We start from the raw sequence: 17,675 nt of genomic DNA on the forward strand, positions 1-17,675 counted from the left end.
ACTCTTGTCTGTTCTTGTTCAAAAGATGAAAAGAATAATTTTGTCTGCAGCAAAAGAAACTCTACTCGATGGGCTCAATTTATTAATTAGCTATACTAATCTTTAGCTATAGTAATTAAATAAATCAAATATATAAATATATAGTTATGATACTGAATAATTATATATATAGACTTATCTCCTCAATTAAGTATCGGAAATGGACTTTGGATTTCATATAGGAAGTTTTTAAGGCTCATATTTATTTTGTTTGTTTTCAACACATTTTATTACGGTTTTAGTGTTTTAAGACTTTGGTAGAAACAAGTAGAAACTATCTATAAATAGCCATGCGCTTAGCTCTTGAAGCGTCTGCTGGGCACGCGATACGCGTAGCCGTGACCCTTGGACGAGGCATAGGCAGCGCTGTCATCACTGGCAGCGGATGGCTGGGGCAGTTTCTCGACGGCTTCGGCCTGTCCCAGTTCCGCATCGGAGGGGGCGACGGGTATGGCGTCCTGTGGGAATTCCTGGCCAGTGGGGAACTCATTGTTCAGCTCCAGTTCTAGCTCACTGACCTTGGGCACATCGTAAACGAAGCCGTTGCCCGACTTAACGAGCTGTGAGACATCCGCCCGTGTATAATGCAGACAAAGCGCCGCCAGCAGAGCCCAAATAAACAATCGCTGAGACCCAAAACAATTATGAATACCAATATTAATAATAATAATAATAGTAATGGAATACGTGCGATAATGGCTTACCATCTTGACAGGGGAATATGCGTATAGGACGTGAAAAGAATGTACTTGAATGCTTTATAGCTGCCAGCGACGGGGTTCAAGCGAATGCAGGCATTGGCGCCGATACCCCAACTATTTATACTTCTATATGTCGATCGTGTTTGTTTTTTAGCTCAGTTTATTAATTGCGCTGTTGCTGATGAAGCTGATGCTGCTGCTGCTGATGCTGTTGATGTTGTTTATGTTGTTAATGTTGTTGACGTTGTTAATGTGGCTGTGGCTGCTGCCGCTTCTACTGTTGCTTCTGCTTCTACTGCTGCTGCTGCTGCTGTTGCTGCTGTTGCTTGTCAAACAACAGCAATTCGATAGTTAGAGCGGCCCTAGATAAACAACAGAGCTACATCTCTGGCTGGCAATGTTTGGGGCCATAGCTACCAGCGCTCACTCCAATCGAAACGAATCGAATCGAATCATTGTCAAGGTCAAGACGTGTTCGGCTTTTGTGTGGGGTCAAGTGTCAGTGCGCGCTGTGGCTTTGTCTCTTGTCTTCTCTATCGAATTAATGATTCTATGCGCTGCCAGCTGTGCGCCAGCATCCATCACGTGTGGCAGTTGTGCAGCCAATCCAAATTCAAATACGATTCCACATATTCAGCACATATAAAACAGCTGCTGTCAGCACCTTCACCACGTTTCCTTTTCAATTAGCGCTTCGAGCCATTTGTCTCTGTCAACTTTGACACTTTGACTCAGCCCTCAATGGATCACGATGAGCGTACAGCAATCGGTGCGAGCCTCCGCCCAACTCCTACTGTCTGCAGCAAATGAAAACCAGATTTAATAACCCACCCAAACGTAGCTCAAGCTGGTCTTAAGCTGCTCTCGAAGACCTTTTGCGCTGCTCTCTCTTCTCTGAGCCGCCTTGGTCATTGTCGCCATTTTTAGTTCTGGTAAATATTCATATACATATTTATATATTTTTTGAAAAATTATTATTAAGTTTACTTTTTGGCTTGGCTAATAAGATTTCGGTTGCTGGAATCAAGCATACTTTTAGTCAAAATATTACTGAAGAAATTGTGTTGTATTAAAATGGGCTGTAGAAAAAATATAAAATTTTAATGATAGAGATCATGTAAATATAAATTAAAATAAAAAAATAAATACAACTTAAATCAAGAAAATTGTACAAAATTAAAATATATAAATTTTTTCGTTATTAATTATATTTTAGCACTTTATGTTTTTAAAATTAAAATTATGAATAATACAATATTAATTTTTATTTTTTTTTTTATTTTTTTTTTTAGAGAGGAACAATAAAATCTTTAATTTTAAGAACAGTTTTGGAGATTTTATTGGATAGGAAAGTGCACAATTTTGTCGATTCCACTCTAACATTTTATAATTCCCGAATGAAGCTTCACAAGAACAGTAACCAGTTTGGGAAACACATTTTCCACCTAATCAGATTTTAATGTTTCATTTTGCTGTGCTATAGAAATATCCGAATTTTTCATTTCAATTTTTCATTATCATTTTTATTCGTGTTTCGATTTCAATTTATTTTCTCATCAGGAATTCGTATGCAGGATCTAATACTAGAGGAGGACACTAATTATAATAGGCTTTCCTTAATAATCGAAAGATGGCTGAGGATTGTTGGGGTAAGTATAGCCGATTGGCGGCAGATAGTCGTTACCGGGCTTAGCCGGGATCACAACCTTTGGAGTTGGCCTGTAGATTGGCACCACAGGCACAGGATCGATGACGACCTTAGGGGTTGGCTTGTAGATTGGCACCACAGGCTTAACAGTGGGCACACGATCGATGATGACCTTAGGGGTTGGCTTGTAGATTGGCTCCACAATCTTCTTAGGGGGCAGATAGTCGTTAACGGGCTTAGGTGGGATCACAACCTTTGGGGTTGGCCTGTAGATTGGCACCACAGGCTTAACAGTGGGCACAGGATCGATGATGATCTTAGGGGTTGGCTTGTAGATTGGCTCCACAATCTTCTTAGGGGGCAGATACTGGTTAACGGGGTTAGATGGGATCACAACCTTTTGAATTGGCTTGGGCGCTGGCTCGAAAACGATTTTAGGTGTTTCATATTGGTATCCATCCTTCTTCAGGATGCCGGCAGGAGTATTTGAAATGAGCTTTTGGACAACAACTGGAGCGGGCTGTTCGTAGATTACTTGAGTTTTCTTCTCGTAGGTGACTTGAGGTTGCTGTTGGTACACCACCTGAGGTTTCTGTTCGTAGATCACCTGCTTTTGCTTTTGGTACACCACCTGAGGCTGCTTTTCAATGATCACCTGCTTTTGCTTTTCGACGACAACTGGAGCGGGCTGCTCGTAGGTTACTTGAGTTTTCTTCTCGTAGGTGACTTGAGGTTGCTGTTGGTACACCACCTGAGGTTTCTGTTCGTAGATCACCTGCTTTTGCTTTTGGTACACCACCTGAGGCTGCTGTTCATAGACCACCTGCTTTTGCTTTTGGTACACCACTTGAGGTTGCTGTTCGTAAACCACCTTATTTTGGTTTTGGACGAACACTGGAGCGGGCTGCTCGTAAACCACCTTATTTTGCTGTTGGACGACCACTGGAGCGGGCTGCTCGTAGATCACCTGGTTTTGCTTTTGGTAGACTACCTGAGGTTGCTGTTCGTAGATCACCTCCTTTTGTTTGATGACCTGGGGCACATCGATGACGAATGGCTGACTTGGTTGCTGATAGTGGTAACCATCCGCTTGCCGATTATCACTGCTGGAGAACAGGTGGGAAACGTCAGCGCTGACGGCTGCCACCAAGGCGAGGGCGATTAGGAATTTCTGCAAGTAGGCAAGCGATTGAGAGAACTTAGATGACCGATATAGGCACGTCTATCGATATTTGCATCGCAGATTAATCCGATGTTATGTAAGCTGTGTCTCTAGAGCTCTGTGATTCACATTTTTGTTCTCCTCGTTTTTTGACTTACCATTTTGCTCAGCTCCAAATTCACCCGACGAAGGTTGAAGTATTACTGCTTGGCGATGAAAAGCGAGACATTATTTATACGTCGGGCCGCATCGTTTCAGGATAGCTTCGACATGCCAAAGCTGATCTTCGGCAAGAGAAGAAGCAGAAGAATCTTCTCAATAATAGCAACAACGACAGTGCCGATGCCAAAAAAGTTACCCGAACCTGATCTTAGGCTGGTTAACCGGCTATGACAGAACGACACACTCATAAAATTATTCTGCTCGCTCTTTTTTCGTCAGTTGCCACAGCGATATAGATTTAAGCACAATAAAATGCCGAGTTATCAACAGGAATTCAAATATTCTCAATTCCAAAGAGGGCTGCGTCTATCGACAGCTGAATACTCTGACAGCCGAATACTGGCTGCTTAATACCCTGGCTGCACAGCTACCGACTAGAAATCTGAACATACCCATAGACGAGTGGAGTATTCTAATTTAAAGCGTAGACAATATGCTAAGCAATAAAATATCTATGATTTTATTCAACAAATTATTCTTGTATGCCTATCGAACAGAGGTGCTCTTTATTGTTTGTAAAGCGGGCGTGGCTGGTGTATATAAAATCAAAATTATTTGCCATTTTATGGTTATTAATGAAATACGAAATCGATATAAATGCGCCCAGGCGCGACATTTAGTATGATGTTTTATTTATGCGCGATCTGATCGCAACGCAACCCAATACAATTTGCATGAAGAGCAGTTCCGCTAACTAATCGCACTCCTGTTTGTCGCTCAGCGGAGCCCTCGATTACTCAGACAAGCCGGTGCCCAGGGCAAGCCGGGCTTGGTTAACCTTCACGCTCGGACAATGGGCCATATATATAAGAGGAGATGCGTGCAAAAACCAGTTCGCAGCGAAGGGCCCAGCCAAGCAGCTGCATTCCCAATCGCAGAAATGTTGACCCATGCCCATTAACTACAGTGGATCGCAATTCTCAAACCGATTATATTACTGAATGTTGTTCTTTTATTTTAGCCAACTGTTAATTTGTGAGGTATCAATAAAAGTTTGCATCCGATTAGCACGCAATTAACTTGGCTGGAAATTGGCCTTGCCAAGCCCCGAATATTCGCATTAGCCAGCTGCCGGGGCTCAAAGTTGGATGACGTCTTTCTAATCAAGCCGCACTCAATGCTAACCGCACATTGAGCTAAAACAGCATCTCATATCATTAATTCATATTTCACATGCGTTTTATGTGAATTCATTTTTCATTTTTCATTTTTCATTTTGACGCCTGAAAAAGTTCTCTTTACATCGCATTCGTTGCTCATCTCCCTGGATTCGCTGTAAAGCAAAGAGTTCACAGCAAAACTAGTTTGCGAATTCAGCATGTACCCCGCATTTTATGGCTGAGTGGTAATTTTGAATACCAAATAAGTGTTTAACATATTTTATTTATTATGTTTATAAAGTTTTTTATTGTAATATTTTATGTTTTCTATTTTCAACTATCTTTCTCTAGTGAACTTTGCATATATAAATATATTATATGGGGTGTCTGAGAGTCTGTTACCCTATTGATTTAATTTAATTTCATGCAAAATATTGCCCTTTTAAGGGACTCACTAAGAACAAGTTTCTTTATGGAATTTCCCCCTCCTTAATTTTAAAATATTTTTTTTTTTTTTTATATATTTAAAGTTGCATATATTTTTATACTCATTCACGAAAGTGAATCATTATACTCATTCACGAAAGTGAATCAGTATATTGGTTTTGTGCAATGTCCGTCTTGCTGTCCGTCCGTCTGTCCGTCTGTCCGTCTGTCCGTCCGTCCGTCTGTCCGTCTGTCCGTATGAACGCAATCTATTTCGGCGCTATTGAAGCTAGAGACTTGAAATTTGGAACACATACTCGTGTATATCTCCGATTTATAAAGTGTTAAAATTTTCCCGATCCGCCCACTAGGGGCGTGGCAAATCGGAAAATGCATTTTCCGATATACCAGAAATCATGTTTGTTAAAGAGCTAGAAAGCTGAAATTTGGTATGTAGGTCCGCGTTGACCACCCAAGATCACGAACTATGGCGGATATATCTACGCCCATTGGGGGCGTGGCAAATCGGATAAAACTGTATCTCCTAAAGTTGTAAACCTAGAATGCTGAAATTTTGCACGTCAGCTAATGGTATGACTCTATAAAGTCTAAAGATAAAATTATAAGTCTATGCCCATTGGGGGCGTGGCAAATCGGACCTGAAGATATAGTGATTTTTTAAACTCTCCTATATTTTGGACACTATTGATGGCAGAGACCTCAAATTTTGTATATATACTCGGACTGATCACCCAAGACCAAAAAGTTTTGTCGGATATATGTCCGCCCACAGGGGGCGTGGCAAACCACAAAAGTTTATATCTCCTAAAGTATAATAGCTAGAAGCTTTAAATTTGGATAGTTGAGTTACTGGTAGCCTCCTCTATCGATTCCCCAAAAATAATTTTTACGCCTCTTTAGGGGCGTGGCATATCGAAAAATACCCTGTAATTTTCACATTTGTTGAGGTTAAGCATTCAAACTTTGCAGTTAGGGTACCGTTATCTCTTTCTAAAAACTGACCAAAAATGAGGTGTCTACGCCCAGTTGGGGCGTGGCAAATCGGAAAAACCTGTATATTCTACAGTATTAGAGCGAAACTTAGCTACTAAATTGTTGATGGGATGTGAATGAGTATTCCGCAGTCGGTAACGCCCGACTGCAACGTTCTTACTTGTTTTTATTATTATTATTATTTTTTTTTTTATTAATAAACATATTTACATATTTACATATTTACATGTTTATTTATATATGTATATATATATATATATATTTTTTTTTTCCTAACACGTTTTTTTGTGGGATTTCCAGCCTCTCGTAGCTGATTAGACACAAAATTTACGATTTCCAAATACAAATTTCGTCTTTCTGAAAAATATAAATTTAAATATAAATTTAAATTTTTAACATATTCAATTAATACCAACAAATTTGCTTAACATAAGTATCTCGTGTTTACTATTAAGACCTCGGCTCAAGTGTTAATTAATAAACAAAATCGGGTATGCTACGGTTAAATTCTTCATCCGTATTAACTCACGTAATAACTAAATACTCATATTTGGGCTTTAAATAGAACACGTTTCCATTTGGGATTTCCCCCCTGACGGGCCAAATTTTTCGTCGAATTTAGAGACTTTTTAATTTCTTATGCCGAAAATATCTTCATTCTATAAATTAATCATATTTGTTTATTCATTTTGCATTTCATTAATATTTATCTTTTTATTTTCGTTGGCAATTTGTCTGTGGCTTTACGGTTAATCACTCCGGAGATTTGACCCTGTGGGGCTTTACTCATAGGCGATGGCTCATTCACTTCGACCGCTGCCTTTTGGGCTTTGCATATCTCCTCGGTCATCTCTTGTTGGCTAATTGGCGAATCCACGAGTTGTTCTACTACAATCGCGCCTGACGACGACTAACTGTATCAGTTCCATTCGAGTTTCCGGCAGCTTATTCGGGAATGTAGTCTATATTTAAGTCAGCTTGGATTACTTCATCGCACAATGTAAATGTTGAATGCCAAGGCAAACGAAACGAGTTTGTATTCAACAATAAGTTAGTAAAAAGTTAAGATCAGTTAAATAAGTGTATAATTATTTAGATGTATGCCAATTGCAGAAATGAATAGCAGCAGAGAGACAAATAAAAATTTAATAATCATATATACATATATATAAATATATATTTTAAATACTTAAGTTATATAAACAGCCTTAATCCCAATTAAAATGCGACTTGTGTCAGAGCTTGAAATAGAGCCCGATTAGCAAAGAGAAAAGCAATATTTGTACGAAACGAAACCAAGCCAGAGTTCTGCTCCTCATGACAAAAAAAAAAACCAAATACATCGATTTAATGCAACCGGTTCTATTAGTTTCTGTGACTTTTCAGGTATTTAATGTGCATAAATTAGTATTCGACGGTGTGATTGGAATAGATTCTAATTCTATTTGTTCAAATATAGATTGTGGTAGAGCCTGTCCAAGAATGTTGTGTACAAAACATAAAAACGATCAACAAATTTGAACTAAACAAACCATACCACGCTAAGAGATATAAATAAGAAAGTAACAGATTGGACAATCGACCATTCTGTCAATGTATGCTCATTAGTTATGCAGCACATTACGTATACGCCGCATGCGTCACGAATACATTTGTGACTTGAAATTAACATGCGCTTAACATTAGCTAAGTGTTCTGGTTTGTGTCTCCGCTAAGCCGGTCGGTGAAGTGCCTCTGTTAAGTGCAGCAACAGGTTTGCACATAATCTAAATAATGAATTTGAAATTGAGATGTAGAAATGGTTTAAAAGCAAAACAATATAAGCAACACAATATATCTATACTGTATATAAATTTACAGTTACTTTTTTAACGGCGGGACTCGTTTTGGTGGTTCTTATTACTCTATACATTATTGTTTCACATTAATTTTGCATTGCGATAAAAACTAATTTTATGGCGCGTGATATGGTTTATTGTGTCTGCTGTCCATAACATCCATATACATATTAAGTAATCCAATTTGGGTTTGGCCCAGACTACATTCACCAGCGCCTTTCTTATAAATATCTAAACCCACCCGAGTATGCTAACAATTTAACTCTGAAGCTTTGACTAAGCAACATGGTGAGTTCCTCACTTGCAGGGATCAACTCGTTACTCCTTACTCAATCCAAATCGTTTCGTCTTCCTTGCAGCGTTCTGTATTTGTGTTGATGGGCTTGATGCTGCTTGGTGCAGCGGCAGCCACCTCGCCTCTTCGTACCTACTTGCCACCCCAGGTAGACCTAGCTTCGCAGCTTGGGGGTGGTCTCATAACCCAGCGCAGGATTGTGCAGCAGCCGCAGGTGATTGTGCAGCAGCCGCAGCTTATTTCGCAGCAGCCAAGGCTTATTTCGCAGCAGCAAAGGCTGATTGTGCAGCAGCCACAGATTATTTCGCAGCAGCCACAACTGATTGTGCAGCAGCCAAGACTTATTTCGCGGCAGCCGCAGCTGATTGTGCAGCAGCCAAGGATTATTTCGCAGCAGCCACAGATCATTTCGAACCTGATTGAGCCTCAGCTGATTTCGCGCCGACGCATAGTGCCCCAAGTTCAGATCCAGCAGATCCGTCCGCAGATTATTGCCCAGCAACCCATACGCGTATTGCCCCAGGTCCAGCGTAAAATCGTGACATCCACTGTGTCGCTGCCGCAGCAACAGGTGGTTGTGAGCCGTCCGCAGCTGATTGCCCCAGAGCCGATACGCGTATTGCCCCAGCGTCAGCGTCAAATCGTGTCATCCCTTGTGTTGCCGCAGATTCAACAACAGCCGTCTCGCACATATCTGCCACCTCAGGACATACTTGGCTAACTCCCAGATACACACAAAATATATTTGCATATATGTTTCTATACACATATATGTATATCCATCCGACGTCGGTTGGCTAACTGGTTTCGACCCGAGCCGCTAGCCATTCTCAAATGCTAATTCTCACTAGAATTCTTCTGTGAATGCAGAATATATTTCCAGTTGATTTGCATTTAGCCGAAATTGTCAGATAATAAAGCAAGATAATAATGAAAACGAAAAACAAAAGCGAAACAAATATTTCTATTGTCCACATATGTAGCATGGACTAAACTAATAACCATCTTGTAAGGAAGACAATGCCCAAGAGAGCTAGAGAGCGAGCATTAATTTGATCTTAGATTATACATATAATAGCATCACAGACATGCCAAACATTAAACCCATTTAGTTATTGCTCTATCAGAAATTAGCATAAGCTACGATTTATTGCAGTGTTTAAGTAGACTTCGTCACTTGCTGTATGATCTAGCTCGATCTATGTTTATCACGCCGAAGATAGTCCGTTGTTAATTGAAGCCGAATCTGGTTTTTGGCTCAGACATAAATTTGCTTGGATAGCAAATTCCATTGCGATAGACAGCAATGAATGGGAGATATTAGTTAGTGAATAGTGTAGCCACTTTTTGCACACCAAGTCCAGTAGATGGGATCCGTCAATCCGTTTTGATTGATGATGTGCATTATTTCCGTCGTTTGGGTTCGCTTCTATATAAAAGCCTTGCTCGGCTACTGAATAATGATTATTCGTTACTTCAACTCAATAACACACGGAACTTAAGCACTTCAAATGGTAAATCCGATCCTCATATATAGAATTTACTCTCGCTCATAGCTGGGACTCTATTTGCAGCAGCTCTATATCCTGGTTCTCGTCTTGGTGGGCTGCGCAGCTGCCGATGGGGGCTACAACTATGCGGCTCCCAGCTCAGCTGTGGCTGCTTCAGTTGCCGCTCCTGTGAAGGCTCCAGTTTCAGTTCCTGCTCCTGCTCCTGTTCGCAAATATGTTCCACCTGCTCCTGTCCCAGCTCGTGTTGCTGCCCCAGCTCCCGTTGCTCGAGTTCATCAAGCAGCTGCTTCTGCTCCTGCCCAAACTTTCGCCGCGGCTGAATCAGCTCCTGCTCCTGCTCGCTCTTATGTGCCACCAGCTCGTATTGCTGCCCCAGCTCCCGTTGCTCAAGTTCATCAAGCAGCTGCTTCTGCTACTGCCCAAACTTTCGCCGCGGCTGAATCAGCTCCTGCTCCTGCTCGCTCTTATGTGCCACCAGCTCGTGCTGCTGCCCCAGCTCCTGTTGCTCGAGTTCATCAAGCAGCTGCTTCTGCTCCCGTTCAAACTTTCGCCGCTGCTGAATCAGCTCCTGCTCCTGCTCGCTCATATGTGCCACCAGCTCCAGTCGCCTCACGTCCAGCACCTGTACCAGTTCCCGCTGCTGTAGCTGCTCCTGCTGCCCAGGCTCGTCATTATGCAGCTGCCTCTGCTCCAGTGCAGTCCATTGCTGTTCCGATCGCAGCTCCAGCTCTTAGTTTCCAGTCTGCCGATTCCTCGGACTCCATTTTCGAAGCAGCTGCATCGGCTCCGGCTGCCGCCCATGCCGGCTACGAATACCGAACTGTGCGTCGTCGCATCTACAGGCATCGTGCATAAAGAGTTTTTTCAAAGAATTTGAATAAATTTATTTGCAATCACATTTATCAGCAATAAAATTATAATAATAAAAATATTAATTTAGCTATCTGTTTTTGTTGATTTTGAAAAGCTATTGTTTGCTTATAATGAATATAATCTGTTTATAAACTGGAAGTAAGCTTATGAAATATTTTATAATATGCAATCGATTATTTCTATATGATTGTGATTGACATATAATATTATTATATATGGATGGTACCATTTCTCTAATTGCAATTCCTATCTTATGCCAAGCAAAAGTATATTCTTTGTATTATGTGTTAGCCAGCCCGATTTCATCATCCAAAGTGCATTAATATATCTTGGAGAGTGTTTAATGACTGCTCAGTAGCCGAGTGCGAATATTATTGTAACTTACCATTCAAGTATAATAAAATATTCAGCAGATGAAATTCAAATTGACTATAAAGCTTTCTAAATTTGATTTGATGATGATAATATTATTCATCAAAGCAGTTCTCTTTTTAATGATGATAACTCGCTTACCTAATACCGAATACATATAATATTCAAGTCTACTAACATTTTCGGCAGTGTGTTGCTTCTTTTTTTTTTTTTTTTTTTTTTTTTTTTTTTTTTTTCGGCAGCTTGCAAGCGAGTTAATGGCTAACAACCTCTGCTTCGGCGTCGGTGTGTGCATCTTGATTTGGTCCATAAATCGAATCGTCTTTGATTTGTGAAGCTTTGTGGCGGCGGTAGCTTTGTCTTCGCAACCTCATTTGTGTATAAATTGGCAGCATTCAATACAACAAATGGGTCGGATGAGGTGCCCGTCGAATTTCTCACGATCGACAACTGGTTTCGCGCCGCAGATCCCACTGGAAGTGCACTGCACTCTAAGAAGAGTGGCAAGAATTTTCGTATATAATTGGATTATAATTTCCAAGTAGAGCACAGACGCAATGGTAAGATCAAAGCACGGAATATCAACTCGAGGTCTTTGCCAAATGCAGCTCTATCCGTTTCATTTCTCTAATAGGATCCGCTGAGACTTCTGTTGGTAGGTCTGCTAGCTCTGGGCTGGCTGTGCGAGGTGACACCATCGAAGCATCATCGGCAGTACGAGGACGATGAGGATCATCAGTATCTGCCGCCGGAGGAGGAGCACATCCTGAAGCCGTTCTTCCGCAAGGACAAGCACACGAGTGAACATGTTGTCTACCACAAAGGTGAAGAGCATCACGAGCCCAAGCGCGTGGATCACTACCATCACTACGACAAGCAGCCGGACCTGAAGACCAACCACATACACTACCAGCAAGCGGTGCCTCAACTGCGCACCGCTGGCCTTCTGACCGCTGCTCCCTCACAGATCGTCACACGTCGTCGTCGACCCAATCGCGTGCTCTATGCAAGCGCACCCAACTCTGTCTTCCATACGCAGATCAATGTGCAATCGCAGGACTCTGAATTGAGCTCCCAGATAAGTACTGATCCTCTTGTGTCGGGAATCGTATTACCCACGGGTGCCCAGGCTCCAACGGGTGCCCAATCTCCAACAGGTGCTCAAGCTCCAACGGGTGCTCAAGCTCCAACGGGTGCTCAAGCTCCGACTGGTGCTCAAGCTCCAACGGGTGCTCAGGCGCCTGTAACTTCTTTGCCCAATTGCCAGTTCCCAGTTGCTGGAAATCCTCCCATTGGCTGCCGCGACGGTGGCCCGACCGGTGCTCAATTAGGAGCTAATGCCTTACCAAATGGCGGACAGCTACCTGCCAATACTGGACTCCCACCTGGAGGGGCACAGCTACCTGCCAATACTGGACTCCCACCTGGAGGGGCACAACTGCCAACCAATGCTGCACCACCAGGTGGCGCACAGCTGCCAACTAATGCTGCGCCACCGGGTGGCGCACAACTGCCAGCTAATGCTGCACCACCAGGTGGCGCACAGTTGCCAGCTGGTGGTCAGTTGCCAGCAAATGGATTTCAGTTAAATGGCCAATTACCAATTGGTTTCGTTCCCAATTTAGGCAACGGCAATAACCTCTTTATTGATCCCTCCCGAAACGGGTTTGTCAATCAGAATCTATTCGTTCCAGCTGTAGGTGGAGGTGCGTTCATAAATGGCCAGGCTGGTGGGGTGGTGCAGCGACCCGGTTCGGTTGTCATACAAATCGATCCTGGTAATGGAAACACCAATCAATTTGTTCCGCTACTGGGCGCACAGTTAGCTGTTGGTCAGCCGCAGAATGGTTTCATTCCTGTGCTGGGTGCACAGCTTCCAGCTGGAGGACAGGCAGCAGCTTTTGGCAATGGCAATCCGATTCAAGGAGGACAGCTACCCGCTGGAGGGCAAGCTCCAACTCTGGGTAATCCTGTGCAGGGTGGGCAACTGCCAACTGGAGGACAAGCGCCAACTCAGGCCAACGGCAATCCCGTCTTCGGAGCTCAACTCCAAGCAGGAGGTCAAGCGCCTAATTTTGGCAATGGTAATCCTGTCCAGGGAGGACAATTACCAGCTGGAGGACAAGGGCCAAATTTTGGCAATGGCAATCCCGTCCTCGGAACTCAACTCCAAGCAGGAGGTCAAGAGCCCAATTTTGGCAATGTTAATCCTGTCCAGGGAGGACAATTGCCAGCCGGAGGACAAGCGCCAAGTCTTGGCGATCCTGTCCAAGGAGGACAGCTTCCAGCTGGAGGACAAGGGCCAAATTTTGGCAATGGTAATCCTGTCCAGGGAGGACAGCTTCCAGCGGGGGGACAAGCACCAACACTGGGTAATGCCAATCCCGTCTTCGGAGCTCAACTACCAGCTGGAGGTCCAGCACCCAATTTTGGTAATCCTGTCCAGGGAGGACAGCTTCCAGCGGGGGGACAAGCGCCAACACTGGGTAATGGTAATCCTGTTCAGGGAGCACAATTGCCCACAGGAGCTCAATCCCCAACTGGGAATGGCAATCCCGTATTGGGCGCTCAATTGCCTACTGGAGCCCAGTTCTTTACTCCCGTGCTTGGTGCTCAGTTGACAGCCAACGGAAATGGCAATGGAAACGGAAATGGCAATCCGAATCTGGGCGCAGTGACTCTACGGCTGAATGGGCGGCGCAATGGACGTCGCTGGCGCAATCGCAGCAACTACCAGGGCCTCAATGTGCTGCGCGGTAATGTCTTCGGTCACCCAAATCCGCTGGGACCAACGGGTGTTGTCGGCAATCATCAGGATACGAACATCATCGATGGCAGCTTCTACAGCTATCCGGGGCAGAGTCGCATGCTGGTCCGCTTAAATGGCAATCAACGCTCAGTGCTGCTCACCGATGGCGACTACTACGACGATGACGATCCATCAAATATTGGCATTGCCGCCAGCTCGCCAGAGCTGAGCTATGCAGCGCCTCAGCACAAAGGATCGCGTCACAGGGCCAGCTCCACGGCGTCCGAGCATGGATACCACTACAAGAATCCCAGACAAATTAAATGAACTTATCCAACTCTCCATAATGTATAATACGTATTTCTAAATATATCACGGCAATTGCTAAAAGAGCAGAAATCGAATTTTTTAAAAGTGTTGCCTACTTTCGGGCGGTCGTTGTAAAAGATGGCTCCATTTCCGCTTAAGCCAAAGCCAAGCTTAAAAGCTATTGCTGGCTTAATCTAGTTCAAGCTTGGGTGGTGAAGCTTTTTTTGAGAGCTTTACACTGCACTACAAAACATTGTTGCACAGAGATGGTGAAAAAAGGCAATAGTTGAATACACAAAAAAAAAAAAAAAAAAAAAAAAAAACAGGTAAAATATATTGATTCTCATGCAAAATAAAGCGTTTATATATATTATTTTTAATTTTATTTTTAATATATATTTTTTTTTAATAATATTTTTTTAGTTTGATGTCTTCACTTATAAATTGTATTTTAATTTGCATAAATCTACCCCGTATGGCTTTAATAAATCAAAATATATAAAAAACAAAAAAAGAATTTGCATAAATATTTTATAGATTATTATTTTTTGTTTGTTAGTATTTATAAAATAAACGTCTAAAAAATTTTTTTAAATTATAATTATAGTGCTTGAAATCAGTAAATAATCTAGGCCTTATATGAACCAGCTCGTGTTGGTATCAGTAATAATTTGATAATAATCTCAAGCCAAGAAACAAACTGATTCTATAAAATTATAAGTCGTGTTGAGAAATGTTATATATATTTAAAAGTTGCTAGTATGAGATAATATTAAAAGAAATATCCAAGAAAAAGAAACAACAAGACTTAAAAGTGAACCATTTACCGAACCACCTAAATTATGCTATTTGTCACATATTAGGTAGCTTGGTCATTTGGCTTCACTGTCTTCCTCACGCCAGCTTCAATAGCGGAAAACGTTAAATGCGTGTATAGGAAACTAGTTCAGAGCTGTGCGAGATTTGCAGCACAATGGAAATAGATACACACAGGTCATGCAAGTTTTTGGACATAATAGAAAGGAAGATGAGCACGAAACCAATTGCCGGCATAAATTAAAGCGTTCATTTAGATACGATTCTCATGCAAATTCAATAAACCAAAAAAAGTCAATGTATATACTGTGTGCACGAAAACAAAAATAAACATAGTTTTGCCCAATCGACTGTGTAAGGAAAACAAAAAACAACAAGACTACAATGATTTAAATAAAGCTTGGAGATGATGGAGATGTACAGCTCCAATGTATGATTCACAAAGCCTATAGACAGGGCTTAAGACGTATCTATGTATGTATTTATTTATTTGTCTATATGTTTATAGTTTGCTGGCAAACTAAGGCGGGCCCTCGCTGATCAATGTATTCAGTATAATATGCCTGTTGACATATCAAACCAAATATTTGCCATCGAGCTCTTAAATCATAGTCAATTGTTACGAACATGCTGCTGGGGATTGACCTACCTGTAGCAGCAGCAGCAGCATCATTATCATCATCAGTAGCCGCAGCATCAGCATCATCATCATCAGTAGCTGTAACAGTGGCTGCAAGCATTTCAAATGCAGATTCATTAGCAATCGGGTCGCCTATCAGCAGGCGATCTCATGGGTGGCTGACCTCTGCTTGAACAAATTTCGAATTATGAATAAGCTAACAAATATATATATTATCACATTTATCAATAATTTTGTTATATTAGCTTAAAGTAAATTAAGTAATAGCTAAGAATCGTGTGCATTTATTTTGAAGAGTCGCTGACAAACTTTTTGGCCTGTTGCTGATTACAGAAATAGATTTTTCGAAAATCTGTGCGAATTTTATGTTTTTTTTTTTTTCTTGCTTGCCTTTGTCTCTTTTTTTTATATATATTTTTTTCTTCTTTCATCTCTTTGTTTTTGTTTTAAATCTATGCAAAGCGAGTGCGGCACAGTTAGAGCGGGAGGCTGAGAGTTCAATGATCTCATTTCTATGGCTGGATAATTGAGCAAGCTGCGCTTAATTGGCACATCAAGTAATGTATATACAGACATAAAGCTATACAGATGGATGAGCCTCAGCTGAGGTGTTCTTCTGTAAGCTCGTAGGTTCTGTGTGGGAACTGACCAAAAGGGCTGCCCGCCGCTGACGTCATGTCTAAAAACCTTAACGATCGACTGACAAGTGATTAATTTGTAGTACTGAAGCCAGCTGAACCACGCAATTTGATGCCTCGCTCGAGGGGCCCCCCCACCCCTCTCTGCACATCGATCGACTCGTCGATCGTAGCTGTGTGGGCCACCAGCATATGTGAAATAATAAATAAGAGAAACAAATTTGAAAGGAACTTGGCAAATTTCTTGTGCCACGCGTATGAATTTTTAATAGCCCAGCCGCGTGTTGGAAGTGTGCGAGATTATTATAATTCTATTTATGAATCTGTGGATTTGTTGCTGTTTTCGTTTCATTTTATTTATTTATATTCTGTTGAAGATGAGATCCATGTCGCTGTCGGCACTTTCTAGTCGCAGCCGCGGATCGCGCCGACAACATTTGAAGCAAGAAAGACTGCAAACTGGTTTCCCGAATGATTTATCATGCATTTAAATTAAACACAACAAAATGAGCAGAAAAAACAAAAGCTTAATTTATCATAAAAGACTAAAACGTGTACTTAACAAACAACAAAAAATGCAAGCAGAGGCAGCTATACTCTATTCTATTAAGTTTTAATTAAGATGTTAAGTGCACATTAAAAACTGGTTTATAATAATTAAATTTATGTCCAAATGATCGCAGAGCCTTCTCACTAAACCGAAGCAAATTTTACTTACAAAGTCTTTGGAATTGAAATTTGCAGTTTTTAGATTTAGAAATTGAATTGCATTTGGTAAATGGAATGTCAGTCGAGAGGCATGCGTTAATAAATTACTTCTAATTATTTCATTAAAATATGAACAAATTGTTTAATTGCAGTTGACAAAAAAAAAAAAAAAAAAATTATAACCAAGTCACAAGGCGTAGCTCAAGGCAGCATCATTTGAGCACAATCATCAGCTGAATTCCTAGCAATTTTATTTGACTTTGCAACGGCCCAGTCAATGCCGCAGCTGTGGGGCTCAACGGCGGTTAGGGTATGCGATTAGAAAACTAAATTAAGGCGCGCGTGTGAGTGCCGCTTGAAGGAAGCGACGCGATGTGAAAGAGACTCTCGCTGTTGCTGCCCGCTGTTTGATGCTCGATGCTGCTTAAACCAATGCGAATAATATTAATTAAAATAGAATTTGCATAAATTAAGTCGGCGCAAAAAGGTTTCTGTTAGACAGAGCGACGCTGTTAACAACAAAAAAGAAAATAAAAAGGAACAAAAAGCCAAAAAAAAAGAAGAAGAGAAAGAGCAAAATAAATTAGGCAGTCGCAAAGCACTTCAGAGTCACA

General features: G+C 41.6%; 5 protein-coding genes across 6 annotated transcripts; 3 read left to right on the forward strand and 2 right to left on the reverse strand.

Moving 5' to 3' along the window:
* Window positions 1-211: 211 nt before the first annotated feature.
* Window positions 212-853, reverse strand: LOC6581328. Its single transcript, XM_032731506.2, has 2 exons — window positions 744-853; window positions 212-665 (listed from the first exon to the last, which is right to left on the reverse strand). The coding sequence occupies exons 1-2, from the start codon at window positions 744-746 to the stop codon at window positions 336-338; spliced, it is 333 nt and encodes a 110-aa protein (XP_032587397.2). The 5' UTR covers window positions 747-853; the 3' UTR covers window positions 212-335.
* A 1,381-nt stretch (window positions 854-2,234) lies between these two features.
* LOC6581329 (extensin-2) lies at window positions 2,235-3,810 on the reverse strand. Of its 2 annotated transcripts, XM_044009552.1 has the most exons (3): window positions 3,709-3,810; window positions 3,188-3,559; window positions 2,235-3,019 (listed from the first exon to the last, which is right to left on the reverse strand). In XM_044009552.1, the coding sequence occupies exons 1-3, from the start codon at window positions 3,709-3,711 to the stop codon at window positions 2,357-2,359; spliced, it is 1,038 nt and encodes a 345-aa protein (XP_043865487.1). In that variant the 5' UTR covers window positions 3,712-3,810; the 3' UTR covers window positions 2,235-2,356. The 2 variants fall into 2 exon arrangements, with proteins under 2 accessions (XP_043865487.1, XP_032587464.2); XM_032731573.2 differs by having other exon boundaries at window positions 2,235-3,559.
* A 4,522-nt stretch (window positions 3,811-8,332) lies between these two features.
* LOC26527439 (nucleosome-remodeling factor subunit BPTF) lies at window positions 8,333-9,394 on the forward strand. Its single transcript, XM_015161774.3, has 2 exons — window positions 8,333-8,438; window positions 8,510-9,394. Exons 1-2 carry the CDS (start codon window positions 8,436-8,438, stop codon window positions 9,164-9,166), a joined length of 660 nt encoding a protein of 219 aa, XP_015017260.3. The 5' UTR covers window positions 8,333-8,435; the 3' UTR covers window positions 9,167-9,394.
* Window positions 9,395-9,486: 92 nt separating this feature from the next.
* On the forward strand, window positions 9,487-10,852 carry LOC6581330 (cuticle protein 16.5). Its single transcript, XM_032731581.2, has 2 exons — window positions 9,487-9,959; window positions 10,020-10,852. Exons 1-2 carry the CDS (start codon window positions 9,957-9,959, stop codon window positions 10,809-10,811), a joined length of 795 nt encoding a protein of 264 aa, XP_032587472.2. The 5' UTR covers window positions 9,487-9,956; the 3' UTR covers window positions 10,812-10,852.
* A 766-nt stretch (window positions 10,853-11,618) lies between these two features.
* On the forward strand, window positions 11,619-14,354 carry LOC6581331 (collagen alpha-2(I) chain). Its single transcript, XM_002007030.4, has 2 exons — window positions 11,619-11,761; window positions 11,836-14,354. Exons 1-2 carry the CDS (start codon window positions 11,759-11,761, stop codon window positions 14,275-14,277), a joined length of 2,445 nt encoding a protein of 814 aa, XP_002007066.2. The 5' UTR covers window positions 11,619-11,758; the 3' UTR covers window positions 14,278-14,354.
* The last annotated feature ends 3,321 nt before the right edge of the window (window positions 14,355-17,675 follow it).

The sequence above is a fragment of the Drosophila mojavensis genome, unplaced genomic scaffold (assembly GCF_018153725.1).
Source record: "Drosophila mojavensis isolate 15081-1352.22 unplaced genomic scaffold, ASM1815372v1 contig_74, whole genome shotgun sequence".
Classification (NCBI taxonomy): domain Eukaryota; kingdom Metazoa; phylum Arthropoda; class Insecta; order Diptera; family Drosophilidae; genus Drosophila; species Drosophila mojavensis.